This window comes from Galendromus occidentalis, unplaced genomic scaffold (assembly GCF_000255335.2).
Source record: "Galendromus occidentalis unplaced genomic scaffold, Mocc_1.1 scf7180000076574, whole genome shotgun sequence".
NCBI lineage: Eukaryota > Metazoa > Arthropoda > Arachnida > Mesostigmata > Phytoseiidae > Galendromus > Galendromus occidentalis.
The window spans coordinates 792,787-819,557 of NW_003804563.1; the positions used below are offsets into that span (position 1 = coordinate 792,787).

Here is a 26,771-nt window from a genome sequence, read left to right on the forward strand (position 1 = left end):
GTGAACATCATAGGGAAGGACGTCAACATCTTCGCGGCTAGGGTATTCCCCGAAGAATCGTCGCTCACCGCCCCCATTGCAGGGAGAAAATCTGCCTTTGTACGTACATCAGAGTGTTAGACAGCATGCTAATTGAAGGTTTAAATAGCATGAGAGATCCGTAAGTCGTATGGCAAAAGGTTGAAAGGACGAGTCATATTGAGAAGCATGAGCGAACTGTTGATTCACTCATCGTAGGAGCATTTATACAACATGAACGACAGGTTATAGCATCATTTACAAATGAGGTCCCCGTAATAAGCCGTGAGCGTTTTGATTTTTTTGTTCAGTAAATTCTGTTCCAGCTCCACCCGTCCTAATTCACAAAGTTTTTCTACTTTGGTGTTCCGCGGCACTATCAGCGCGATGTTGGGCGTAACCTGCTGCCACCTTCGAAAAATCTTGACCAGATCAACTTCCATATCCGAAAGATCGTAAGCATCTTTGTCCTTGTACTCCGGACCTCCCCACGGCGGGGTGAATAGTACGGCGTCAGGTGATATCCGAGGTACGAAGGTGTTCATATCCGCCTGGATGAAATCCAATCTCTTCTCAACTCCGTAAATCGCCGCGTTGTGTTTCGCCATCTCGATCGTTTCTCGATCGATATCTATCGCGAGGACGAGTTGGGATCTCAGACCCAACTGAACGGCGTCGCCACCAACGCCGCAGAAGGCGTCGATCACAAAATTCGATTTTCTCTGACTTTTCGGACACATTCGGGCGGCGACGTGCTCGGCTATCTTCTCCGGTGTGACACTGAACCAGGCAGTTTCATTCAGACGTATGCCGTCGTCGAATTTCCGAAATAGTCTATAACGCTGAGCCCAGTACTTGGCGAGACGAGCGTCTTTCGGAGCATCTTCGAGCGCGTCCGCACTCGTCGTCAGCGGGAGGCGCTTGTGGTTGTGGCTTTCTTTTTTGATCTTCTTGAGCTTATGGTTCTTTATTAGACGATTATCGATGCTGCAACTTTCTCCGTCAGTCACAAGGCCGAAGTCATTCAATGAGAGGCTCCGTTTCCCGGGAAACGAGCTCTCCCCGTCTGCTGCCTGGTCCTCCTCGTTGTGCCCCGCAGCTTCGGCACCTTCGGCATCCTCGCCGACAGCGCCCATGGAGATGTTCTGCTGCTCCTGGACGTCAGCGCAAGCATGAAGGGGAACTTCATCTTTGAGCAACCGATTCATCTGCTGAAGATACACTTCCCACGCGTGCTCTCTCCACAGCTTGCTCCATGCCGCACTGTGATCGTTCGCATTGCTTTCTTCGTCGCTTTCGGGCTCTGTCCCATTCGCCGCTGCAGCTCGCGGATGCGCATTCAATGCGCTCCGAGAATCTTTATCCTCTTGACTGAAACTATTGTTCGCACTCAGATCTCGACATATCCCTTCATCGGCGCAGTCGGATTGGTCCAACACCGACGCGTCGGACATGTAAGTTCCGTATTTAGCGCGCCAAGAGTCCGTGCAGAGTCGCTCACCATGGAGGAGCCAGAAAACTCTGAATTGCGCCTCGGACAAACTTCCCGGCGCAGGGTCAGTGCCCGGAAAGTCGGATCCCGTCGTCCCTGATACCTCGTCAGCCTCGGGAGGCGGAGATTCCGAGACAGTGAGTCTCTCCGTGGATGAGTTCAAGTCGTTCAGCTCCCTATCGTAGTCTTTTTCCACGATGCAACTTTCCACCAGGATGGCATCGTCGCAAACTTTACTGAAGTCCCTGCTCTGGCCGAAGTTCAGAGGGAGGCCACATTCGAGCATGGCTTGCTGTTCCTCAGACATCGGATCCGGCTCGCTCTCGAGAGTCCAGTCCGGCTCGCAGTCCATGTGATATGAGCGCGACACGGTGAAGTCGTTCGGTCCGCTACCTTCCAGAATTTTTTGCCATACGTCCATGTCGAGGATTCCGCACGAAAATCCATCAGCGGTGCACCGACCCCAATGGTTTTCGTGCTCAGGGCTGCATTCCACGAAAAAGACCCGACTCTCGGAGCCCTCTACATCAAGGCTCACGGATTCGATATGACCATCTGGAAAGGAATGGATTGGAATTCATTAGTCGACATCGCGGGGGAGAGGAGTCCGCGAGAGTAGTTATTCATAATCCATAACCATATTACTCCGCTCGAGATCTCGCCTTACCTTTTGGTCGGTCGACGAGGTAAACGTTGCCCCCCAGATGCTCGTATGATCCTCCACAGAGGATGTCGTGCTTGATGATCTGCTTCAAAGTTTTCTCGGCTCGTCTGCCTGTAATGCGGCAGATGGTGTCACGGACTTGCGGATCGGATCTCAAGAATATCATGAAATCTCGGAGCAACTGATCATTATATCCGAGGTTTGGTGTTTTTCGATTATTCAGAAAACATTCCAAAAGATGCGCGGACATTCGCGCCCTGATTCGAGTACTGTCAGGCGGTTTCCTTGAGTATGAACTATTATTATATCGCACGGGATGAAAATTCCATTACCCCTGTCGTGCAGAACCATGATATGCTTTCCCCTCGCGGTTTCTTCTGTGAGCTGAGGGAAAATGATGCGACGGCTCGTCAGAACCCTGTCACAGTGACCGGCACCTCGAAGTGTTTCTACCATCTTCCCTCGGGACTGCTCGATACGGAGCAGTGAAGACTGAAAGTAGGAAGTTCGACCTGATCGTGACAGGATCCCGATTCCCTCGATACACTCTCCGGAGATAGAAACCTCAAGACTCCGAGTCGCGCTCGATGAGAATCGCGCTGCTGTGTTTACGTCCGACAGAGCAGACAGGCTCAGAAGCGCCAAATTTGAAAAACGCGTGTTCACCACGTTTTCTCTCGAATTCTGCCCCGTATCCGATCCCGGCTCGAGTCGATTCGAGGTAGGGGCTCGAAAATCATCTCTATCGTCAGTTCAGAATAGGAGGGAAAAGCTCCACGCTTTTGTGAAGATGTTTCAACCGGCGCACACAATTTCGAACGGAATATCACTATGCGCCGGTGCTACGGCTGGAGTCTTGAACATCTGATCGAAGACCTGGAGTTGTTCTGTGCTTTTATTCCGCGCTCCCTCCATCGATTTGGGAGCTCGCAGTCCGGAGAAACACATCGGAGTACTCCAGGAGCGAGCAATGATCCGAGTCTCTCACCGGCTCCTGTTGTCCCATTCGAAATTTGACGCTCTCAAGAGAGCACCTGGATCCATCGCTGGTATCAGGTAGTTGAGTGAGAACCCTAAGATTGCATTTCTCCATTACTGCCCACCAGTTTCCCGATAGGGGATGGTATAGATATCAGGAAATATATCAAGTAGGAGGAAATTCTCCTGAGCGAAGAGCGACCGGGGAGCGAGTCTCCCGCAGCCGGAACTCTTGCGCGAACAGTTTGTTCGGGCTCAAAGATCCGAGTGAGACGCATAATTGAGGTGTATACGCTCCCAATGTTGGAAGAGGGATGCAAGCCGAACAATGAAGCCGCTCCGTGGATAAGATACCGTGTGGAATATTGTCAGATGACTTCCGCGCACACCCTTGGCATTTTACTAATCGAATCGCGACTCGCTTTCAGGCGGAGCAACATGACGAGCACCGAGAAACGAAGACTCGCGTTCGTGTCTCTGAACGAGGAGAAGCAGAAGATGCTGCTCTCTTTTCGCTTGCAGAGCGAAATCATTCCGGACCGGATGTTCACCCTGAACAGGGGTCTTGACGAGGCCCTCGAAATAGCTCTCACAAGGTGATCATAGATATTCGAGTGATTTTCCGTGATCTCGTTGAGCTGGGTTCTTCGTCATTGGTCGAAACCCCATCCAACTCAAGGCTCGCTCAATCATTGACGGCGGCTGTACGCAATTTTCCGTACGGGGTCTTCTCTTCGAGAGCTCCCTTTATGCCGCGTCTCAGAGACATCGACTCTTGGCCGCGATGGCCTCGAGCGGCCGGAATAGGACTGGAAATGAGCGGACCTGTGTTGCTGGATCGAGCGAAAGACCAGTACCATTGAGTGGCGAATAAATTATGGTCAATTCATCGACTCATCGATGATATCGTAGGAATAAGGTTTTCTGCCGCCTGGAGCATGATGAATATCCCTGGAAAGAAGAGACATTGATTCGATTTGCTTTTGACCAGGGGATTCATCTCCGCAGGACGAAGAAAAACATAACCGTGGAGGCCGAGAAGAGAATGAGACGGAAAAGGAAGAAGTCTGAAGATGAGGATATCGAAACGCCGGAGTTCGAAGTCCACGTGGAAGATCCACTTGGGAAAGTGAGCATATCTTCGTTGAAGACCTCGGAAGAATCCGCTGGTATCTGAAAACGAGAGCCGAAATCTGATCTCTCAAGCAGAACATACCAGCTCGGGAGCCCCTCTTTCCCTCGAACATCTCTCACGATTGACGCTACGCCGTTCCCAGGTTCTCGAGCCGTTCCTGTCGAATCGTGAGGCTTTCAAAACAGGAAACACGCTGAAAGTTGGAACGCACAGTTTCCTTATCGTTGTCAACGCTCCAACGATCGTCCGACTCGATCTCCCCAGCATGTTGATAGTCGGTACGATCTCGGACCACAAAGATGGTCCCGAACGAAGAATTTCTTCTTTCCTGGAGGGCAAGATTCGTCTCCCTGCGAAATCGTTAGAACAGTTCAGCACAGCCGATGACGGAAAGAGAAAATTCCAGGTTGCCCGGTCCAAGCGTATGTGAGTCTCGAGCACGCTAAACTTGAAGATTGCGTTTTCTCATGGTGGATTAAAGCGCCGAAGTTCACTGCGATTGAGAAGTATCCCGAGGACGATGTACGAAAAATCAAAGGAAGAACGTTCCTGAGACTCAACGGCGAATGTAGCAATATATTCTATCCTACGGAAGAACATGTCGGTCAGAATCTTATGGTGAGACAAATATTCCGGCTAGAATCATCTCGCTTGGATCGGCATGCCGTGCCCTTCGCTTGAGCCCCGGCGACCGAAGTGCCGCGAAATGAGTTCCGGAAAGTATGTTTTGATTGGGGATACTTCCCATTTTCAGGTGGAATGCGAACCAAGACGGGAAGATGCAGAGGGCGTTCGGATTCAAGAGATCTCAGATTCTGTAGTGACGCACCCCACGGGTTACAATCTGTACGATGACCGGCTGAAACTGACTGCAGAAATTTTACCGGACGATGAGTGAGTCAAGATCGTCTAGTTTTCCTTCTGATGTCCGTATCAAAAGCAAGAATAGCGTTCTTTGATACCGTGGCTGGTTCCAGATTCAGGGTCGTCTCCTATAACTTATTGGCGAACATTTATGCTCACACGAAGTTCTCGAAAAACGTATTATTCGGCTATTGTCCGTCCTGGGCGCTTGATTTCAAGTACAGGAAACACTTACTCATGAGAGAGATCCTAGGTGAGTTCGAAAATATCCCTTCCCGCCCGTTCAGGAGCTTTCATCCGGGTGCCATCGAGTAACTCAAATCTCTTTCGTAGGATACAACGGGGACATCCTCTGCCTGCAAGAAGTTGATCGCAGCATGTTCAGCAAAGATCTCTACCCATCGCTGAGCCGACGCGATTTCGAAGGTTTCTACGCTGAGAAGTGTGGTCAAAACTCTGAAGGTGAGGTCGAAGTTTGGGTGCGGAACCTCCAACAGATGGGTCCGGGGATCTCTCGTCGGCTCCAGAATTCATGGGCTGAGTCTCTACTGGGCTCGTCGGAAATCCTGTCATCTCTTTCCAGGTGTCGCTATATTCTTCCGGAAATCGAAGTTCGAGCTTCTGGAGCAGTCTTCTTTGACTTATTCTCAAGCAATACGAAAACAGGAAAATTTGGCAGACCTCAAGGAAGCCGTGAATGCGAATGAGATGCTCAGACTCAGACTCAAAGAGTTGAATCAAATGTACATGGTGAGATTGAGAACTCACGATTCGGTAGATGTCCCATCTTGTCGTCAATAATCGAATGAGCGTTTTTGGAGCTCAGAGCTCCCGGTCACAACGATGGGTCCCCGTTTTCCAGCAAGCCGTCCTGAAGCATAAAGCTAGCGAGAAGCACCTGGTAGTTGGGAACACTCATCTGTTCTTCCACCCGAACTCTGACCACATTCGGCTGCTCCAGGCTCTCGTGGGCTTGCGCGAGCTTCAGAGTACCGCTGCAAGATTCAAAGATGTGAGTATCATACGCAGTCAGATCAGGCATTATCGAGCGGAAGCAATCAGGGACGATGCAATAATCTCGAATCGTACCCGTAGAACGATTCGCCGTGTGCATCTCTGTTCTGTGGGGATTTCAACAGCACGCCCGAGTTCGCCGTCTACCAACTCTTCACCACGGGGCACGTGCCAAAGGACTCGTTGGATTGGATCAGCGGTAGGTGACCGCCTTCCTCGGCGAGTTATCGTTCGCCACCTAGGTTCCTAGCCGATGTTGCTCAGAGTTTCTCGATCGATCGGTTCATTCATCTCTCCTTTAGTCCCCGAGGAAAAGATCAGCGGAGTGGTTGCAAAAATCGAACGCTGCATGAAATCGGCTTGCGGTACACCCGAGTTCACGAATTACACTGTCGAGTTCAAAGCTTGCCTGGACTACATATTCCATTCTGAGGTGAGCAGCGCACGTGACTCGAGCTGTAGGTCACGACTGGTATCGTCATCGGAGCAATCGATTCCATAATTACTTAGTCCTCAAGATGCTATTATCCCTGAAGGAAATTGCGGTGGACTCAATCGTGCCGCTTCCAAGCGAGGACCTTTTGGCACATGAAGAGTATAAGGCGATTCCGTCGCCGATCTTCCCGTCGGATCACCTGGCTCTGGTCGCCAATCTCAAGTTCAGGAAATAAAAACGATTTTGACAGAACCGATGCTACTCGAATGACGATAGATAATGGACGCAGCTCCATGAAAAGTTTTCTCGAGGTCATCCTGAAAGCTCTCCATCGACGTCGCGGCAGGCCTCATCCTTCATCGGTGGTTTGTCGCTCGCGAGAAACGACCAGCCAGCAAAACTCTGTGTCTGGCGGAAGCGGACCCAAACTCTTCATGAGCCTTCGAGAAAGTAATCCTTATGAAAATGGGTATCCGTCCCAAAACGGGGTTCCTTCTTTAATTAGAGCTCGGAAGAAAGTCCCTGTCAACAGTGAGACCTGCGACCGCCCCGATTCCTGCTTCGAACAACTAACCGAAGGCTGCTCCACGGCTGATCATTTGAAAGTGCGCGCCTTCCATCCGAGCGTCCGCCATCTTGGATTCTGTCTATGGCGCATTATATAGTGAGAGAGCAAAGAGAACAACAACCGAACTTCGTCGTCTGAGTTCCGTCGGCTAAGCGGGAGGAAAAGATAAGTAAGTTAAATTTCGAAGAGCCATTTGAACCGAATAATCTGAACGAGCCTAAGACTGCGCGCAGGAAACGACCACCCCCCCCCGTCAGACGAAGAGGGCGATCGTCCCCACGATAATTCTGGAACTTCTCGTAACAGTCGTTGTCTGGGCGAACCTTCACTCCTGTCTTGCGTAGCAAATTTCTGCACAGTCATTTCTGTCAACCCAATCCATTAGGCGAAACCACGAGCCGTCGTTCCATTCGATTTCCTGACCGGTCTGGTCGAATAAGTCTATCTCGATTCACCCTATGTGAATCGGCTCACTGAAAATGTCGGCAGTGCTCATATATGACCGGATCGTACGTCGTATTCTGACTCTCCACTGACGTAGCGAACTTGATTCACAGAAATGTCTTCTGTTACCGCCAGTCAGGAAACCCCGAAGAAAGTCGACCTCGGACTTCTCGAGGAGGACGACGAATTCGAGGAATTCCCCGCCGAAGGTAAGCACAATCATGGCGAATTTCAAGCGAACCATGAGATTCCTATGGACGTGTCCGCGCAACGGTTTGTGAGTTCTGGGAAGCTCATTCCGCAGTGAGCTCTCGAGTGATCCGTGTTCGCGTTGCTGGGCTGGAACTAAAGTTCTTCTTGCGTCTTACAGAATGGACCGGAAAATGTGACGCGGAAGAGGCAAATGTTTGGGAAGATAACTGGGACGACGACAACGTCGAGGACGACTTCTCAGACCAGCTTCGAAGAGAACTCAACAAAGCGGGCTTCCAGCCGCAGCAGACCCAAGATGTTAAAATGTAAAAAACATGTGAAAAAGGAAAGAGCTGCGATCTCACGCAGCTAAGAGATGAATATTAATGAGGGCAGATTCTCTGCCTTGACGAGGAATAAACGAATCCTTGCCCGTGGGTCTCGTGCGTACTCCATCTCCGGAGGATGTTGTTGAAGTCTCACCAAGGATGATGCATCTGACGAAACTTCTCGCCAGGGGAGAATGCCGCATCACAAACTTTTTTCGCAAGTGAGCAGATGTCCCGATTGCGTTCCGAAGGGGAAGACTGTATCGTTGGCGGAGGATGACTGACATCCCCCCCCCCTCCAAGGGAACGATTCGCGGAAGAGTTTTCCTCTGATTACGTCATTCACTCGATCCGGACTCTTGAGATGATGTGAGGAGATTTCAGGTGCCGCAGAGCAGATCCTGTCAAATCGAGGGGCTCCTTCCATCAGGGGGTTCATATCGCGAAAGACAATTGCTCTCAGTGCCCCATCATGGGACAATGCACCCAATGATAGTTTCATGCGAGGTGAAGAATATTTTCTCAGATCGAATTCGGTTCCAAGAAGCAGTATCGCATCTGGGGTGCGATAAAGGTGCCCACCGAGGGAAGAGGGATGGACTCTCCGTCACCTTTGGGATAGGGGATGTAGAGGAAGGAAGAGGGGACTTAGAAAACCCGGTGGACATTCACATACGTCGATGAGATCACACTTGTTGAGTTGTGCGCGTGGGGGTTATTTCTCTGGCAGAGCGCTGTACGTTGGAGAATGAGGAATTCCCTTCCCATGGACACAAAGCGGAGAATCATTGAATCTAGCTCCTCTCCGACTGGCAAAGCTCCACGGGCTCCTGACTTTCATCGGCGGACTAGACCTGATTCGCCAAGCGTATACCTATACTTTCGACCGATTCGAGATCGTGTTTGGGATTCTAAGTCTCAGGAGGTCATCCACCGGAAGGCTCCAATCAAGCCACCGGATCGGTTATAGCGCTGCGTCATTATTCATCCTGTCGGGAGATCGAGAGGCAGTCGATCGTCGTCCGCTGTAATAGCTTTTTGCCTTCATCCGCGTGCCCGCGAGACATTCTAGGAGCAGTGTAGCGAAATCGGGTATAGGACCCTTGCTTCCGAAAGCCAACTCTTCGCATGGTCGGATTCCTCAATTCGCTTTTCTCGCTTGGTATATGTGAGAGATGGTGTCCTCCAAGCTCGTCTCCATGCGCAGATCCTGTGGACATGAAATCCGCGCAGGCACCGACCGCTGCTCCTGTGGTATTTTACATTTTCCGCCGAGAGAGGTATTCGGCCGGATCATGGCCTACTCTGTATAGCGAATCATTCGATTGTGGGTTCTTCCGTCGCCGTTCTCACCGTCCGACGTATTCTGTCTCGGAGCACGAGAGAGCTCGCATCTGGCGGGACGGGACCAGTCTTCGGCATACTCGGCGTGGGTTTCCGCATCATCATGGGAAGCTGGGCGAGAATGAATCCATGAGTCGTCCGCAACCGTACCTGCCCGTTGGCGGGATCATTACCGCGAATGGAGATCGGTCTTTCTTTGTACTTTGATACTCTGAAGTTTCGCGACCTGGACATCTACCGGTCCCAAGCGTCCGTGTCGCTTGTCTTGGGGAGACGGACCTCCTGGCTCTTGCGAGTATCGGGAATCTCCCCGGGGTCGTCCGCGCCCCGAATCATCTCGGTGCGCGAACGCCCAGCGAGAGCGACGCGAGGAGAATCAAGTCCCGTGCTTCGGGGATAATAGAATATCGGCCCCCTCCGAGCGGAAAGAATTCCTGCGGGCGGCCGGAAACGGGCTCGGCCGTAAGTTGGCTCCCCTCCCTGAGCTCAATAAGGATGAAAAGCTACTACAATGGAAATTTAGAGTTTATTGATCTCTTTTTCGATTCAACTCCGAGTCAACAGAACACTGTCTTCTGAAGAAAAAGCTCATCGATCGCCTAATTCTCCGAAATTAGAGAAAATGAAAAATTGCCGTTTCATCCGAAACACACATATTATGTATATTCTCCATAGGATTTTCGAGTGCAATACTGATGCCGAAGAATCTCTGACGAATTTTGTCTCGAAAGTTTCATCACATTGAACGGAAAACTCAGTATCCGAGGCAAGGTTTGGGGACGAAAACAGGAACCGTCGGGGTTTCGGAGCCAATTCATGATGGTCAGTATTTTAGAAAGTTTGTCTGCTTTCAACTTCTTCATAAAACTCTCCCCATTGAGTGCGACCTCCCCACGCACCCTACGAAAAAGAAGGGCGCGCGTGGGTCGATCACAGGGATTCCAATTTCTCGTATTCCAATGTGTTGTTCGCAGAGGAGAAAGATGATTAGTTCCGTTTCTCCGTTCGAAACAATGAGCGAACGAAAAAATGATTTGATCCCTGTAGTTATATCGACAGCGGCTGCAGGTGCTGAGACACATAAACGTACAGCTGTTCGCTCTAGCATGTCAGAGCTACAAGAGCGGCATAAAGTCCTACAAGTACAGTACATGAATGACATAGGACGAGACACATCGATAAGATGAACATCAATCGTTTCAATCATATGCCCACCATGAGCTGAGAAGATTGACGACAGTCGAGTTGAAGTTGACCATAGATAAACGACGACGGATATACGAAGTGCTGAAGATGTGAAATAGAGGGAAACGAGGAAAGTGCGTAAAAAAGTGGAAAACTCAACAAATGGTGAAATTCTAAACAAAATGAGTCAACATCGATTGTTCCACTGACTTGAACTCTTCTCGAGGAATAATTATTCTCCCACTCGCCACCGAACGTGGCGCTGTGAATTATTTGATAAATTCGAGACGAGAGCTCCCCCCCTCAATCGCCGCCAAACGTAATGCGAACACACGAAGGCAGTAACGGCAGAGGACGGCGGCAGCGACCGACCGAACCTCGTTCGAGTTCGAAGACGAACCGAAAGAATCGGGAGAGCTCCAGGAATACGGATTTGTTCATGGAATCATGAATAAGTGAGCGTTCGGTCAGCAAGACAACTGCCCAAGTAGGAATCTCTAGGCAGACGTCCGTGAGTGACCACGCGCGACAGCATTTGTATCGTCGATCACATGCGAACTTGTGTATGTTTTCATGGCGTATTCGTCAATCGTGTTTTCAATCGTTTGGTGGTGTTTCGGGGAAAACTAGAAGAACAAATGTTAGGAAATGAAACCACGACTGCTTAAAGCTAGAGTTGCTGTTGATGTTACTGATTGCGTCACGACGCTTAGTCGAGAGTCGAGACTGATGTAGCGAACGAAGGAATTGACAGCACGAGGACTTCGCGCAGTCCCCGATTCGTTCGCGTCCGGGGGAAAATCAGCAGAGAATAACTCAATTATCGCGCGAGAGAAACAATCTGCTCGAAGTGAACGGTCGGCGCGTAGCGTGTCTCCACAAATCTTCCGAAGATTCTGCTCGTCATTTGCAGGGAATCGACGGAGCTCGAACATCCCTCGTCCGGCCTAGATCATATTCGAGGAGTCGATTCTTCGTCCACAATCCAGTGAGTCGGAGTGTTCGGTGCTCTGCGGCGCTTCCCCGGTGACGGGGGTCCAGGGCCGATAGTTTTCGACGGATAGCAACGACCCATATCGAATTGTGACCATCGTTGCCCCAAGCCGACGCGTCGTCGTTCAGAAGCTTTCCAAAGAAAATCCCATCCGAAAATTAAGTTTTGGGGCTGGCTGTCTGACTGGCTGTCTGTCTGTTCGAACCAAAACGTGTGCTGTGGGGAGTGGAGGATACCGTCATATCGGTGTCATGAGAAAAATCATCCGTCAGCAGGGAATGATATAATCATAATCATAATGAAAATCATCTTCATCGGCAAGGCGTGGTCACGACCACGATCATCGTTACTATCAATCATAAGGTTTGCAGTCAGTCATCAGGCCATCTGCTCTTCTTTCTTAGTGTGTCTCGGTCAAGAACTGTTCAAGTGTTCCTCGTTTATTTCTTTGTCGTCTGAGAGCTCCATCACTTTGTCAGAGAGGCTTAAATTCCCTCCCACCTAGTCTTGAGGAACCAGCAACAGCGATATCGTAGGACGACTCTTGTCTCTTAATCCTTCAAGCTCAGACTTGTCTCCGTTTCAAGTTCGGTAATGATTGTTGGCGCTTCTGCCAATGTATCCCGACGAAGACGATCGCTCTACTGTCAGTCAGTTGTCCATCCCACCAATCGAATGTGTCGTACGATGTCGCATGTCCCGCTGGTCCATCACCATCTAGTTGAAGTTCTTCATTCCTCCGATTGCGGAAATCGCTCTCAATCGATTCACATTGCGTCGTCTCTCTCCTCGTATGCTGTTTAGTTAATGTCTGTTGCTCACTCTCTCTCTCGTTCTCTCAAAGCTTAGTTCTCAGCCTCCGGCGGCGCCTCCTCGCCTTGCGTGTCCGAGGTCCACAGCTGAAATTAAACACAAAGGGTTGGTACAATGGAAACAGAACCATGCATGACCGAGGATCGTATCGCGGTGAGCAGTTCCGCCCTGATCTAGCAAGTCAACTTGATGGTGTCGCGAGGCGCGCAGAAAACTCCAAATCGCCCCAAACTGATCCGCGATGCCGAGCGGAAGCGGATAAGAAAAACCGGAATTATCAACCGAAATTCTCACCGTGAGGTTGTCCCTGAGGAGCTGCATTATAAGCGTGGAGTCTTTGTAGGAGTCTTCGTTGAGAGAGTCAAGCTCAGCAATGGCATCGTCGAACGCTTGCTTGGCGAGTTGGCACGCCTTGTCGGGTGCATTTAGAATTTCGTAATAAAATACACTGAAATTCAATGCGAGGCCCAATCGAATGGGATGTGTCGGCTGCATTTGTCCCTTGCTGATATCGAATGCTTCTTGGTAAGCTTTCTGTGACTCTTCCACGACAGATGTGCGCTGATCTCCCGTGGCAACTTCGGCAAGGTATCGATAGTAGTCACCCTTCATCTTCAGATAGAACACCTTCGACTCGGTGTTGGTACTCTTCGGAATCAGGAAGTTGTCAAGGAGACCCTAGAAGCGGACAAAGCAAAGAGCTCTCTTAGATGGCTCTGCGATTTTATGACAACCCGCTGGGTGAGAAGAGCACTCCACAGCTGATTGTCACCGTCATGATTATTGAAAGGAAGACCGTGAGAGGACTCCGTCGGATGAAGAGGCCGGCGAGAGAAACGAGTCCATGACCGTTTCGAGAACAGGAACTCCGGTTTTCTGTTTCGAAATCCGATCCCGAACAAACGAGCACAGCGAAATCAGATTTGCGAGGGAGCGAGAAGAAAATTCCGACTAAAATCGAATTGTTCGTGCTTTGAGCTTTTTGTGTCAATCATTATAGGATTAGCACGGCAACTTCCAACGACCGAGCATTCGCACAGAAACTTCCCGGAGTAATTTTTTCCCTTCTCCACGGCCGTCGACCGAGGCACATCGAAAGGCCATGGTGGCCGGCGGGCAGGCAAGACGGCCGAGCGACCAGAGGTTCGACCGAGGGACGACCCCTAGGGAGGCGGAAAGCAGCGCCGACTGACCCGTGTTAACAGTTTGGCGAGTGTTAAGCTCCTCAGAGCTGATAAGGAAGTCGTTATGCAAAACTTGGTACGGATTAGAAGTCGCCGGAGCTTGTGAGCGTCACTACTTACGAGCACATCATTGCAAATGTCGGTGAGCTCCTTTTCGACCTTCTCGCGGTATTCCTTGGCCATGGCTTGCTTCTTTTCTGAGCCTTCGGTTTTTTGTTCGATGGATGAGATCACTCTCCACGAACTTCTGCGAGCTCCCACCACGTTCTTGTAGGCAACGGACAGGAGATTTCTCTCCTCATTTGTGAGTTCGGGAGAGTTTTCTGTGATCTGCTTCATGGCAGCCGCCATGTCATCGTACCTGGAAGCAAGAGATCAAGCTGAACGACTCGGAACCTCGACATGCCAGCGCTTCCGTCGCAGAATCGTCAGGCGATCTTGCGCTCCGGTTATAGATCATCGGGTCGGAACGTTCGAGTCAAGGGACAGTTCTAATCCGGCGGCAGGACACTCTCGTGACGAATTTCGGGCATCGACGACACCGGGAAATATCGTACGACTAGAGTTCGCGGGAGAATCTCCTCCCCCGTTTTCTGCCTTGTTGGCACTGGTTGACGCCAATGAAGTCGTCGTTATGGACTCGTGGAACGAGACCGGTACGAAGCCATAAAAAGTTCGGGATCGTGGCCGCTGTAGGTGTTGTGGCAGCGTGTTTCTATGTCAATGCGTTATGCTCTCCGCAGCTTCGATGTTCACCAACTTACCACTCGCTGACGGACACACAAACGCGGTAAGCGACGTTTAAACAATCGCGCGTCGACTTGGCAAGACCGCAACGGGACTCGAACCATACCCAGCCGTGGTCGACATTCTGGCGCTTCGAGCTATCCATCCGAATTGCAATAATACAGAATCCCAGCCAGCCTGCCAGCCTGCCTACCGGCCAGACAGTCAGTCGGCCAGGATAAGCCGCCACTTTTTCGCTGTCGCTCACATGCTCCGTAAAAATGACATGGACGGCTCCTGTGAAACAGACAGCTACAACTTGTCATTCCCCTAACGACACAAAGTTACGAACGGAACCCCGAAGAATAGCTCCCATAGATAATGTGGGAAAGCGATTCATTTCGACCGAGTGTGAAGATCCATGAGCAACGAAGAATCGACACAAGATTACGACTCGTCGCGTAGAATCGCCTCGCAGAGAAGAGAGTACGATAATCATGCTACCTACAAGGTCCATGAATAGCCGAAAACAAACGGACCTGCCATTCCGAAGCGCGAGAGCTACGGCTGCGTGATTGGGAGCGCTCGACGAGTGAGAATTGAAAATTTTCGTCAGGCGAAAAGTACGAGAGCATCACTGCGCTCTGTTATGCTAATCACTTCGGTTCGGAAGTTTTCCACGGGCGCCAAGGCGCGGAAATGGTCGCGGATCCCCAATGCCGAGCTGTGTTGTGAACTCTCGACAGCGCTGTCTGAGACTAGGCGCTTGACGCGCGAAGCTTCGCAGAGCTCGGGGAACAGAAGGCATTTGCAAATGACGTTCGGACTGTTTCTCCATAAGAGAAGATGATCAGAAACGAATGCGAACGACTTCAGTGACGCGCGGATAGCCGTGATTTCCTCGGTCGAATTAAATACGTGTGTCAATAATTATTTATCCGGACCATGGACAAGCGATGCTGGGAACTCGCGGCCGACTCAATCGGATTATGAGTATGACTGAATTGAGTGAGAAAATGTTCGACGAGCTCTCGCTCGAATAGCTCTCGAGCAACCGCGGGGCCGGCGCTAGCAGCGGACGCCTTGTTTCCAGAGTGGAGATATTTGCGGGGGGAGCGAACGTCGTTTTCCTTTCGCTTGCTCCCATGTTCCCCGCAGGCGCGAAAAAATCGGAAACTTCCCCGTCTCCAGCAATTCAGGCTCTTCGGAGGCCCTGCTACCTGTTCCGATTGAGCGATATCCTACGGGAGCAAAAGCTTCCCGTCACGGACTAGGTTTACTGGATCTCTCCGCATCCGTCAAAGTAGGAAAAACTAGCCCCCAAAACGAAGAGACAACGCCTACGGCCGACTAGTCAGAACGATGAGCAATGCGGGCTTCCCGCGTGCAATGACGAATACGTTTCCTTCAGTCGGACGAGCGTCGAACAGCGCCGTGATACCGGATTCCACAATTTCTAAAGCGCTAACCCTTGTGTCTCGAAGTGGTATCGAGATTGAATTCTATCACGGTTCGAGATTCGATCGATTCGACCCGGCGGATAAATAATCGCAGAATACTTCGCCAGGGAACGTGAGAGCGCTAGCTCGCTCGTCCGAGCCAGAGCAGACTCACTGCGAGCGACTTCACTCAGCCGACTACAACGTCAGAGAGTCGGTCGAGAGCGGACGTCAAATGGCCCAGCGAGCCTCAGATCGGTAGTCGAGCGCAACGAGAGCGACCCATACAGGGTCGAGAGTGCGTATACGGCGCAGAAAAACGGTTGCGACGCTCGCTCCCGGCTTATCTCCGACGTCGGTGTGTGGAAGAGAGTCAGTCGTCGTTAATAATTTCTTACCTCTCGGCCTGTTCGGCGATTTTGGCGCGCTGTACGAGCTGGTCTTTTTCCATCTCTGAGCTTTAATTTGTCGTTGGATCGAACACGAAAAGCCGTTCGAATACTGATGTCAAAGATCGCACGAAACGCACTCGGCAAAATCAGTCAGTGCCCGCTGCTGGTCGTAGTGTTGGTCGTCGTCGTTGTTGTTGTCGTCGCTGTCGAGGAGGATCTGTCTGTCTGTTCTGCAGCGGCGGCGGCTGCTGGTGGTGAAAACAACAATGAGGCTTGTCTGCCTGGCTGCTGCTGCTGCCGCCGGCGTTGGCTCAATAGTCGAAGTGGCTGCGGTTGGTGCTCTCGTCGTCTCGCGAGGAGTCGACGGCGCGTTACGCTGAAGTCTCGGTCGAGGACAAAACTTTCTGGTGTCGGAGCTCGACACGATATCGTGGTTCTAGTCCCGAAGAGCGCAAATCGCTTCTCCGCGTCGTGTACCGACTGCTGCTCCACTCTCGATTCGTCGAGGAGGGATGAGAAGATGGATCAATAAGAGCAAGATGGCGTCCAGCATGCGTGCGCAGCATGGACCCGTCAGTTGGTGGTCGTCGCCGCCGCGCCGGCGCTCCTCGCGCTCGCTTGGTCGGTCGGCCGTCGACGGCGGTCGTCGACGACGATTGGACGAGTGAACGCATTCGGCAGCGAGACCGAGCCCGGGCGCTAGCTCCCCGAGATATTCTGGAAAATTCGACTCCCGTACACACACTCACGGAGCGGCGGCAGCGGTGCCGCGGCGGCGCAGAACCGACCCCGCTCGCACACATTGGAGCCGGTGGTGGCGCACTACTGCGATCTCCCTTCTGCGCAGCAGCTCCGTTGAGAGCGGTGCTAATGTTTGAACCTCAAATTGCGAACATTGAAGAACACCGAGCTCCGATAAAATTCAATTTTCTCCTCCGCCGGTAACGAGAGCGGGCAAACGTTTGGAAAGAGAGCTGGAGGAACTCCAATTCATGTCTTCGGGGGTCCAAGCTCTTTCAGAGCAGATTCTCTGAGGGATGGACCGGGACCCGCTTTTTCCGAACTTTGTCGGACTCAGACCCTTGTCGACTGGCCGCTCTACGTCCACCTCAGGCTCAGGATCCCATCTGTTACTGTTCCGAGAACGAGTTTCTGTGGTGTTCGGTAAACGGGAGTACGGACCCGTAAACGTGGACGCCTATAACCATGACGTTAACGGGGGACGGGAAGCAGACCCGCGAGGCCCTAGACCCCAACCATGAGCCCTGGTAGGATCCCCTCAGCGTGGCCTATCCGTCATCGGACCGGCTCCTTCTCGCATGTGGGTCAAAGGAAAGGTCGAGATCGGTCTGGGGTAGATGATCGGATACGCTTCGAGGCGCGATCACGGTCCACAACGAACGCTCTGAGCACTATTCGGCTAACCTCCATGAGTAAGCGAAGTCTGCCGGGAACGCCAAGATTTGAATTTGGCTGCTGCGCGCGACCTCTCGCACCAGCAGCCCTCCGGGAAACTGCGATCGGCATGGGGGGAATTTCAGATTCACATTTCTCCCAGAGATTACCAAACCAACAGCCGGGAGGTTCTCACTTGGATTCGCTGGAAAAGAATGATCCGCTGGATATCTGGAGGGATTCATTGCCTAATGAGAGGCATATTTGAATCGGCGCGCCCCGAGGAGGGCGGTGTCGATCCCGCCGCCGAACTACGCTATGGATGCATTCATCCGGTCCTCGCCAGGCAAGAGCTGCTTCTGCCATTTTGAAAAGCGAGGCATTTTTGGCAATTTTTGGTGTTTTTGGGACGTGGTAGCGAGTGCTCAGTGGCCGTAATGGACAAGGAGCAGCTGGTGCAGAGGGCGAAGATCGCCGAGCAGGCTGAAAGGTTTGTACAGGACGACTTCATCGATTCTCTTTCAGATCTCCGTTGGTGAGGCGTGCGTCGTCGCGACTGATGCTTGCCTGTCAGCGATGCCGGCGAGCTTTCGGGGAACAGGACCGAGTCTGATCGCGGTCGAGGGAAACGAATCATACTTCACGTATCTGTCGCCGATCCACGGAGCTTCCGAGTCGCGATTCCAACCCCAGTTGGGCTCCCAGCGGCCGAAAGCTATTTATGGAGCTGGTGTGCGTGCTGAGAGCTGATATTCCCGGACCAACGGGAATGGGAGGTTGGCTCGCTCGTACCACTGCTTAGGTAGCACCAAGTAGCAATCGCTGTGGTTATGAATAGGAAGCGCGTCAGTATCCATTTCGAGAGTTTCTCGACGCTCGCAAACAACATGGAAAATAATCGCTCGTTCCCAGTAATCTCGCGCGGCTCACATTCGATGAGACGACAAACGAATCAAATATCTATCCATCCGTTTATCTGCTCGTTTATCTCTTTCGAATAATGCGTCATCGTATGGTCGGCACCCAAATGAGCACCTCACGCGTACAGCCGTTCCAGCGGAAGGGTGACGGCGTCGATAGCGTCTCCCCCCGTTCAGTGCGACTCGAACCCGAGGGGATTCTTTTCTGAGGACAGGATTACCCGACCGAGTCTCGATTTCTGAGTCATTCCCGCGGCGTTCGATCGAAGAGCTGAAGTTCTGTACTTTGTTTCCTCCAGGTACGATGACATGGCTGCTGCAATGAAGCAGATCACAGAAAGCTCACCCGAGCTGTCGAACGAGGAGAGAAACCTCCTATCGGTAGCCTACAAAAATGTCGTGGGCGCCCGAAGAAGTTCATGGAGAGTTATTTCGTCGATCGAGCAGAAAACCGAAGGTTCGGAGAAGAAACAGGCCATGGCCAAGGAATACCGCGAAAAGGTCGAGAAGGAGCTCACCGACATCTGCCAGAGTGTATTAGTAAGTTTGTAATTGTTAGCGGACAGAATTGTCGACGACGAGCTCCTGCCCACCGCGATATATGTTTGAACGAGCGATAAACGAAAGCCGTCACGCCGCCTGCGAGAGCTCCACACGCGATCGACTCGAGCAATCCATACTACAAGCTGCGTACGTGTTCGCTTTATAGGGTCTTCTTGACAACTTCCTGATCCCCAAAAGTACCAACACCGAGTCGAAGGTGTTCTACCTGAAAATGAAGGGTGATTACTATCGGTACTTGGCTGAAGTTGCTACTGGGGACCAACGCACAGCCGTTGTCGAGGAATCGCAAAAGGCCTACCAGGAAGCGTTCGACATCAGCAAGGGGCAAATGACACCGACGCATCCCATCCGGCTAGGTCTCGCGCTCAATTTCAGTGTCTTCTACTACGAAATCCTGAACGCGCCCGACAAGGCATGCCAACTCGCCAAGCAGGCTTTCGATGATGCGATCGCCGAGCTCGACACCCTTAACGAGGATTCCTACAAGGACTCGACGCTTATAATGCAGCTCCTCAGGGATAACCTCACGGTGAGTGTCGTGTCCATCTCCGCTCGAGATTTCCGCGCCGCTCCTCTTCAGAAAATCTCTTGCGTCCCGATCCCGGGCGTAACGCTCTTCGGAAGAGCTCTGCAGTTTGCTGATTTCTCTCGCTGATTCTCGCTCATTGAGCTTATGAATCGAAACGCTTCGGCGTACGTCCGTCTCCAGTTATGAGAAGCCGAGACTGCTGTCTTGGGCAGTCATTCATCTCTATCGCGTCGATGGGTTTGCGGTAGTTTCAATCGATCCACTAATCCGGCGGCTTAACCGACCGCCGACAGCATCGCGATTGTGGCCTTCGAGTCAGATTAAGCAGCGATCCGCCTGTCAGAGATGCTTCTCAGCCGAGAGACTTCCCATTTTCGAATCTTAGTAGGATTGGTCCTCGTGCTTTCCTTAACGGGACGGTTCCGACCGTCGCTCGGATGCAGCACCGGCCAGTGCTATAATTTGAAATCTTGTTACTGTAACTGTGTCGGGGACCCATCGGAAAAATTATATTCGACTCATGACTCATGATGTTTCCGGTTTCTTCGTTTGCAGTTGTGGACCTCCGACACTCAAGGCGAGGACGGCGCCCCGCCCGAGGGTGACGGCAACTAAGTCGCGACTGTATCTCCAATTCAGAATCCCGGCTGAGGCGTGTACGTAGGTACGTCAGCTGAAAGGAGTAAAGGAAGAGGCGGAAGAGAAAAAACGAAGAGCAAGCGAATACAGAAGCTGAGAACGCATAGACAAAAGCGAAAGGACAAAACAGAGATAAGCAACCGACTCCTTTAGATTCAAGACAGGAGGAAAAATGAAAAAAAATCCTACAGTTAATGAAGCCTAAGAAGACGGAGACATTAAGAAGACAACGCAGAAGAAGAGGCGGAAGTACAGAAAGGAGGAAGCAAAGACGGAAAAGGATGGAAGCAAACTGGAAGGAAACTAAATGAACGGATTTTTGGTAAAATTCGATGAATTTCCCCCAGAACACAATCTCGTTCAATCATTCGGAGAGAAAGAGAGGATGTGAATGGAAATTTGGAAAGAATGGAGCAAGGATGGAAGAAGCATATGGAAAGGCGGACGCCGTTCTTCGATTCGAAACTATCGGAAACCCACAGATTTCTTTTTCCCTGTAAGCAAATTGGTCAGAACAATCTGGAATCCGGATATGCTGAAAATAAACAGTCGGAGAGATAAACGGCTTGTCGAAAGTCAAAACTCACAAATTCCTGAGCTATTTGGCAGATACTTAGTCACTTGCGGATCTATTTGAGACTCATAGCTGAGTTCGTCGTACGGAGGGATCTCCGATCGATTATTGAAAAATGGCGTACTTCACGATGCGACTGCTGACGATTGCCTGCGAATGTAGCTGAAAGTTGCGCGCGCGAATTCTTTTTCTTCGCTAACCCGAGCTACTTGGAGATTTCGATCGGACGACCCCAGACCGCCCAAGTTCCCTTTCACAATTCAAGAGGCAGATTTAGATAGGTGAACGCGAATAAGCCACACTGGAGCAAAACAGGAGAAAAACATGGAAACAAACAACCAAACAAATTAAGCAAGAGAAAAATTATTTATGTACGAACTCCTATGAAACAGTGCGAAGGCAAGCACTATACAATAAGAACCAATCAAAGCAAGCACGGAAGATTACAGCGGGGACCGAGATTGTGAGCGAGAGGAAAGTACCACGAGAAAGAGAAAAGGCTCCAGCGGAAGTATCACGATTGGGAATTGTCAGCCAGGGACGAGAAAACGATCATGGGATACCATCCATGGCGTCTCCAGGGGTGGGGGGTCCCGGATGCGTCGGAAACTGACCGGTGATACGTCGGTAGGAGTTTCACTGTTGCCTAAGGCGAGACCTCCTCCTCACAGGAGCAGCCAAATTGACCGCCTCGTTCGGGAAAAGTCCTTCGACCAAGTCTCTGATCTCCGATCAGGAATCTTGCCTTTCATTCAAGTCTATCTCAATCAGAAGAATTATGGTCTAGGGAAAGGACGTGGACAGCGGCTAGGATTGTCACGGGCTCACCAATGCGCGGGGGTCCTCTACGTGGACAAATTGACCCACGACTGACATCGCGCCGGTCGGGATCTTCTTCAACCGAGTCTGTTGCAAACGGAACCGAAGTCGAGAGAACGTCTCAAGAACGGGAGTCTTGAGAAGGCAATTGGAAATCGAGTATGATTCCAGCAATCGCAATGGTCAAGCCATCGTATTACGTGGTACAAAGACGCGTTGTAAACGTGAATACGTATGAAAATTATAGAAGTCGAGTTCCTCTCTCTCGACGAGGTAATGCCACCCTTATTAGTCGATTAGTGGTAGGTAAGCGTAGTGATTGGTTCGTCTTCGATCGGGTAGCTCTTCCCAAATCACAGATCACCTCCAGTCAATTACCGGACCACCCTTACCGGAAAACTCGACTCCTCACGTTATCGATAGCTTACGAAGAATCAAACTCAATCCGAAGACTGGAATATCATGAAGTACGTTATTGCTCCGTGACCTCACGAGGCGTTCCAAATCAAGATCAAGGCTCCAGTGTACGGGTGGACCTAATTCCGGAATCCCGAGCGTCTTTGCTCTGGATTCAGAAGCTCGAATCACTTCTCCATGTATATGACGATTACGGTGATCTGTCTGTGAATCCCTTTTGTTCATGTTTTCAATAAAACTACTGGATGGCCGGAATCAAGAGTTATTCCCGTAGACGCGTCACCGGGGGGAAGAAGACCGCGTGGGTAATGCTGACGACCCCTCTGTCAAGGCTTCGCTTGAGCCTCAGACTTACTCAGATTCGACAGCAGAGCTCCAATTGCTGTCCAGAGTCCTTCAGGTTCCCTCCGATTCATCCAGAGAGATGGGAGACACTTCGCTGGTCTTCGGCATCATCCAATAGGTGGAGAAAAACGGGCCTCGAAAATAAATCGGCTTCGGCTCTGGGTCCGCTTGAATGCATGAAAACCGAGTTCGGATTTCGCAGGCAAATGTTTGCCGCTGGATCGATTCCCGCAATCTCCCGATCGAGACAGTCTCGATAGGGCTTTGCGAATACGCCGATCAGGCGGGATAGATCAACTCAGATGGGTATCCCTACCTCCAGTGCGGGCATCGAGAGTTGGAGAGGTATGTACATGGGATTCGGCGCGGTCGGGTTGCATGGAACACTCGAAGGAAGCGATTTCTAGCTCTTCATGGGAAGCGTCGACGAAGGGTTCCGACTGCCTATATATAGTAAATCAGACCACAGGTATCAATCCGCCCCTCGCTAAGTGCATTCACCGCCCCCTCTCCTTGAAAAATTCCAGTACCCCTGCCTGAATGTCCTATCCAAAGTAGGCGATTTTCCGAGGATTACCGCGACTCTGCCAACCTGTCAAGGAAGGCCTGACTAAGGGAACGGAAGTTCGGATTTACGCTACGAGGGAGGACAGACGGAATGGATCCTAGTGTCTGCATCCGGGAAGCGCTGTCGAGATACCGCAGACGGTGATCACCTACACAACGAATTAGGCCTTATTTGGAGTTTCACTTGTTCGGAGTCGACGGTAGCTGAGATCGGAGCATCGGAACTCCGTCACACCAGGCCTGGAGATATGTCTACCGTACGATGCTGGCTCAGACAGTGGAACTTGAGGCATTCGCCCTCCTCGGTATCGGGTGAGAATCGAATGATGCCGATGAAGGTCATGGATCATTAGACAGTGCCCCGTAGCTCCAGGAACGAACTCACTTTCCCCGTCTTTTCCTTTTCCATTTCTTCCAGCAGATACTCCCGCACACATAGCGAGCGAAGCGCGACCGGCAAACCTAGTGTTGGATGAACATTGATGCGATCATAGTTATCACACTTAAAAGGTTGAGTTCGGTGGCTTGGAACCTCGAGTTTCTGTCCGTCTTCGGCTCAAGTTTCTGTCCGTCTTCGGCTCCAGCTTCCGTCACGCACGAGCTCGAAACTATCCATAGCATCATTCCGCGCGTTCAAGAGTTCGTGCACGGGATTCTTCTCCATGACCGGAAAATATCCGGGACACTGATTCTAAGCGTGGAAATTGGGCGCCCCGAGTCTACGGATCAGTGCTGCTTCTGGTTCACTATCCCGCGGGGAGAGATCTAGCCGTTTCTCGAGGGCGGGCAAGAATCGAAGGTCGTCGGACGGAATGGGGAACTCAGCATTCATCACCGTCATCCTGATCCATCGTGAGCCCAACCGATCGAGGTTGTCCGTTTTTCCGGACGGAACACCGAAGAGTCCGACTTCCGGGCTTTGAGATTACGAACTCCGAGAGGCAAGATATACTCTTGCATTTTTCCTCCACTCGGGAAACGAGGGGCATCCGGGAGAGATATTTCCGGGCTCAAGGATCGGGGTCTGGCCCGGCTTAGGAAGTGCTGTGCCGTCATCTACGACAGCTCGAGGGAGTTTTCCAGTTTCGGGCCACTCCCAATTGGAAGTGGATTCAGATATGAGCCATCTTCAGATCCTATTCCGATCACTGACACGCAAGAAGTCACGTCTGCTCGAAATTCTCACTTCCCGCGATCTTGAGCTTGCCTAGCGGAGCCGAGACGATGTATCGAGACGAATCCATCTGCTAAGAAGATCATCTAAGCTCCCACGAGTCATTTGTGGTCAGATCGCGAGGATGCATGTCGCGCTGGGAGGTCCACCCTTGTGAGCTCAGAATTGTGTCATTTATCCTACTTTCCCCCAAAGTGGGACACGCCGATCACTCCGACTCCCGCAGCAAAACCAGGCTCTCTCTAAACCCACAACAGAGAGCTGGACTCTCTCCAGAAGATACACCACATAATATCGCATTTATGTCTCCATCTAGTGGGATTCTTTCGTATGGGGACCAGTCGCACACATGGAAGGTTGCTTCCGCGAGTGCACATTGAACGTATCGTTATCGGATACAGAATCGTGAGGAGTTCGGTATTTTTCTCGGTATCTCGTCGTGAGTGATCTGTCTGTAAGGAATAACAAAGAGCTTTGTTCAGAGAGTTTTTTGAAAAATTGAGAATCGAAGCATCATTCTCATGTATAATACATAGAAACTCGTCATTCATCTCGGAGTCAGCGTTGATGAGAAGATATATGTGAAGCAACTGACGATGACTCCGATGAAAAGTTCACCTCAGAAGGAAGAGCGTCGGACATCACGCGGTTGGAAAGCCAGAGGAGTCACCAAGACTCGTGGATGCGCCCTCGAGTCGCAGGCTCCCATGATTTCCGATATCCGTATTCATTTCCATGCCTGCCATTGGCGAATAGACTTCTGCAATTCCGATTATAATACGATTTCGAATCATCATGTGGTAGCGAGATATTCCGAGGTCATTCTTGATATCGGCGAGCTCGATGGAGCGAGATCGCTGTCGTTTCTTCAGATTCAGGGACGCTCTCTCAGGGTGCCTACCGAATCGAGCGCGGCGTTGATTGACCGGCCCATGGAGGCTTATGTCCAGCCTCCGCATAGATCGAGGAATAACATCCGGAGCACCGTCTAATATTATCAAAAATGGGTTTGGTAGATCCGAGGGGAGCTCATCCGAGAGCTGGAGCGTGCTCCGAGCCTGATCCCGGGCAACACTACTCCATTCAGTGGAGACGAAAGCCAAAGGAGGAGCGGATTCGATCGTTTTTTTCGATCCCGCGCATCCCGATGCCGATCCGTATTCACCACTGGAACATTCAAAACTCGCTCGCCCTAGATGGGAAGCGGCCAAACAGCGAAAGCACTGCCGCTGGAATCATGCGGATCCGCAGAGGTTCGCATTGCGGTGAGGGTCCAGGCTGAGCACTCGAGGCGAGCAAGCCAATGGAGCGCTCCGGCTCTTCTCCCGAATCAGCTTCGTCAGCCGATCGGAATCTGAGGTTGGGCATCGAGGAAGAGACGTAACGAGAGCAAGCGAACGAGGAGGGACGGTGAGCAGTAAATTACTGAACTTACTCGTTTTACTGCTCTCTCTCTGACTTCCCGCGGCTGCTGGCGCACAGTCGCTGAAGAGAGCTCTCTCGTTCCCTCATCTGGTCGCCCGCAAATGCAGACTTACAGCTGCAGCACTTTCACCTTCTCCGCCACAGCCAGCGAAAGCAGCAACTGCAGGGGTGTGGAGGAAACGGAGGTGAAATATTTAACGGGGTGGAGTGGCAGCGATGCAACGACCGGATACTTTTCTTCTCTGAAGGCTGTTTCTAGTTCCATTCGGCACCCATCCAACTACACTGATAACAATCATCGTGGAACGCCGCTCTTTCTCGGGGAAAAACTCGCCTTTCAGTCGAAGTCTCGCGCACCATTCGAGTCGCATTCATTGCTCTCGTGAGGAGCAGACCTCGTCCTCGAAAAGCGCTCGAGCCATGACTACAGCCTCGGAGGGAACGTTTAGTGAACTATATTCGGGAATATTCCCCGAGTGTACGTATGCCGGGAGCTGTTACTGAATTTTTGCTGCCTGCGGCCTAATTACCCGTCCTCCAGGAATTGGACGTCGCGAATTGGACGTCGTATTAGAATGATGGGATGGGAACCGGCGTTCGCCGAGCAGGGAAAAATCAGCAGAACTCGTCGAGCGGGAGCATCTCGCAGTCGGCGAACGAGGAAAAGATGACGACCGCCGAGGAAGAGAAGGACGGGACTCCTTTCGAGGAATGAATGCAAGCAGCTGCAGCACTTGCGGCGATGGAGAGCGTTCCGGTTCCAATCCACACGGACAGGGAAGTTTCAGAAGAATGGGGAAAAGTTTCCTCCTTAACTGTTTTCGCTCCGGGCGTTTTGCTCCACCGCCGCCGGATCTCCTCCCCGGGGGAGGGGGAAGTTCTGCGACAGAGAATTTCCTCGGTTCGCTTGCGTCGGTGTTTAGATCATCAAGCGTTTTTTTCCCTGCGAGATTTAGATTTTTTTTCGACTCCTTCTTCCCCAGCTGTTGCTGCCGTGGCTTTGAGCGAGTCTTTTCCACAAAGAAGTGGACATTGCCATGTTTGCGTCGCGGGTGACATCCCACGTCTACCTGAGCGCATCTGAAAGAGGTCGAGATTGAAGAGCTCCGGAAACGGCGAGGAAGGGCTTTCAGGGAGCGAAGCCTTCATCTATGAGCAGCAGTCGGCGTGACTGACGTACCTACTGCGGGAT

The 26,771-nt window shown here is 51.5% G+C and overlaps 5 protein-coding genes across 6 annotated transcripts; 3 read left to right on the forward strand and 2 right to left on the reverse strand.

Moving 5' to 3' along the window:
* Positions 1-198: 198 nt before the first annotated feature.
* On the reverse strand, positions 199-2,772 carry LOC100897763 (uncharacterized). The gene is made up of 3 exons (XM_003739646.2): positions 2,507-2,772; positions 2,178-2,285; positions 199-2,065 (listed from the first exon to the last, which is right to left on the reverse strand). The coding sequence occupies exons 1-3, from the start codon at positions 2,628-2,630 to the stop codon at positions 273-275; spliced, it is 2,025 nt and encodes a 674-aa protein (XP_003739694.1). The 5' UTR covers positions 2,631-2,772; the 3' UTR covers positions 199-272.
* Positions 2,773-3,017: 245 nt separating this feature from the next.
* LOC100897911 (2',5'-phosphodiesterase 12) lies at positions 3,018-6,836 on the forward strand. The gene is made up of 13 exons (XM_018642178.1): positions 3,018-3,230; positions 3,581-3,748; positions 4,161-4,281; positions 4,430-4,565; positions 4,694-4,905; positions 5,042-5,181; positions 5,232-5,404; positions 5,485-5,613; positions 5,735-5,901; positions 6,014-6,163; positions 6,247-6,364; positions 6,468-6,598; positions 6,702-6,836. Exons 1-13 carry the CDS (start codon positions 3,145-3,147, stop codon positions 6,834-6,836), a joined length of 1,866 nt encoding a protein of 621 aa, XP_018497694.1. The 5' UTR covers positions 3,018-3,144.
* A 413-nt stretch (positions 6,837-7,249) lies between these two features.
* Positions 7,250-8,241, forward strand: Sem1 (Suppressor of exocyst mutations 1). Its single transcript, XM_003739591.1, has 3 exons — positions 7,250-7,338; positions 7,727-7,822; positions 7,984-8,241. Exons 2-3 carry the CDS (start codon positions 7,729-7,731, stop codon positions 8,133-8,135), a joined length of 246 nt encoding a protein of 81 aa, XP_003739639.1. The 5' UTR covers positions 7,250-7,338; positions 7,727-7,728; the 3' UTR covers positions 8,136-8,241.
* A 1,758-nt stretch (positions 8,242-9,999) lies between these two features.
* On the reverse strand, positions 10,000-16,687 carry LOC100901432 (14-3-3 protein zeta). The gene is made up of 4 exons (XM_003739590.2): positions 16,218-16,687; positions 13,775-14,015; positions 12,765-13,148; positions 10,000-12,556 (listed from the first exon to the last, which is right to left on the reverse strand). The coding sequence occupies exons 1-4, from the start codon at positions 16,268-16,270 to the stop codon at positions 12,503-12,505; spliced, it is 732 nt and encodes a 243-aa protein (XP_003739638.1). The 5' UTR covers positions 16,271-16,687; the 3' UTR covers positions 10,000-12,502.
* Positions 16,688-17,927: 1,240 nt separating this feature from the next.
* LOC100901290 (14-3-3 protein zeta) lies at positions 17,928-20,840 on the forward strand. Of its 2 annotated transcripts, XM_018642194.1 has the most exons (5): positions 17,928-18,096; positions 18,826-19,066; positions 19,236-19,619; positions 20,175-20,283; positions 20,450-20,840. In XM_018642194.1, the coding sequence occupies exons 1-4, from the start codon at positions 18,044-18,046 to the stop codon at positions 20,232-20,234; spliced, it is 738 nt and encodes a 245-aa protein (XP_018497710.1). In that variant the 5' UTR covers positions 17,928-18,043; the 3' UTR covers positions 20,235-20,283; positions 20,450-20,840. The 2 variants fall into 2 exon arrangements, with proteins under 2 accessions (XP_018497710.1, XP_003739637.1); XM_003739589.2 differs by having other exon boundaries at positions 20,175-20,840.
* The last annotated feature ends 5,931 nt before the right edge of the window (positions 20,841-26,771 follow it).

Excerpts from the sequence above, each read along its gene's own strand:
- LOC100901290 (XM_003739589.2), top strand. The coding sequence starts at position 18,044 with ATGGACAAGGAGCAGCTGGTGCAGAGGGCGAAGATCGCCGAGCAGGCT. Across the intron at positions 18,097-18,825 it reads ATCGCCGAGCAGGCTGAAAG|GTACGATGACATGGCTGCTG; the intron begins GTTTGTACAGGA and ends TGTTTCCTCCAG. Across the intron at positions 19,067-19,235 it reads ACATCTGCCAGAGTGTATTA|GGTCTTCTTGACAACTTCCT; the intron begins GTAAGTTTGTAA and ends TTCGCTTTATAG.
- LOC100897763 (XM_003739646.2), bottom strand. The coding sequence starts at position 2,630 with ATGGTAGAAACACTTCGAGGTGCCGGTCACTGTGACAGGGTTCTGACG. Across the intron at positions 2,286-2,506 it reads CATGGTTCTGCACGACAGGG|GCAGACGAGCCGAGAAAACT; the intron begins GTAATGGAATTT and ends GCCGCATTACAG. Across the intron at positions 2,066-2,177 it reads CCTCGTCGACCGACCAAAAG|ATGGTCATATCGAATCCGTG; the intron begins GTAAGGCGAGAT and ends ATTCCTTTCCAG.
- LOC100897911 (XM_018642178.1), top strand. The coding sequence starts at position 3,145 with ATGATCCGAGTCTCTCACCGGCTCCTGTTGTCCCATTCGAAATTTGAC. Across the intron at positions 4,906-5,041 it reads ATGTCGGTCAGAATCTTATG|GTGGAATGCGAACCAAGACG; the intron begins GTGAGACAAATA and ends TCCCATTTTCAG. Across the intron at positions 5,405-5,484 it reads ACTCATGAGAGAGATCCTAG|GATACAACGGGGACATCCTC; the intron begins GTGAGTTCGAAA and ends TCTCTTTCGTAG.
- Sem1 (XM_003739591.1), top strand. The coding sequence starts at position 7,729 with ATGTCTTCTGTTACCGCCAGTCAGGAAACCCCGAAGAAAGTCGACCTC. Across the intron at positions 7,823-7,983 it reads CGAGGAATTCCCCGCCGAAG|AATGGACCGGAAAATGTGAC; the intron begins GTAAGCACAATC and ends TGCGTCTTACAG.
- LOC100901432 (XM_003739590.2), bottom strand. The coding sequence starts at position 16,270 with ATGGAAAAAGACCAGCTCGTACAGCGCGCCAAAATCGCCGAACAGGCC. Across the intron at positions 14,016-16,217 it reads ATCGCCGAACAGGCCGAGAG|GTACGATGACATGGCGGCTG; the intron begins GTAAGAAATTAT and ends TCTTGCTTCCAG. Across the intron at positions 13,149-13,774 it reads ACATTTGCAATGATGTGCTC|GGTCTCCTTGACAACTTCCT; the intron begins GTAAGTAGTGAC and ends GTCCGCTTCTAG.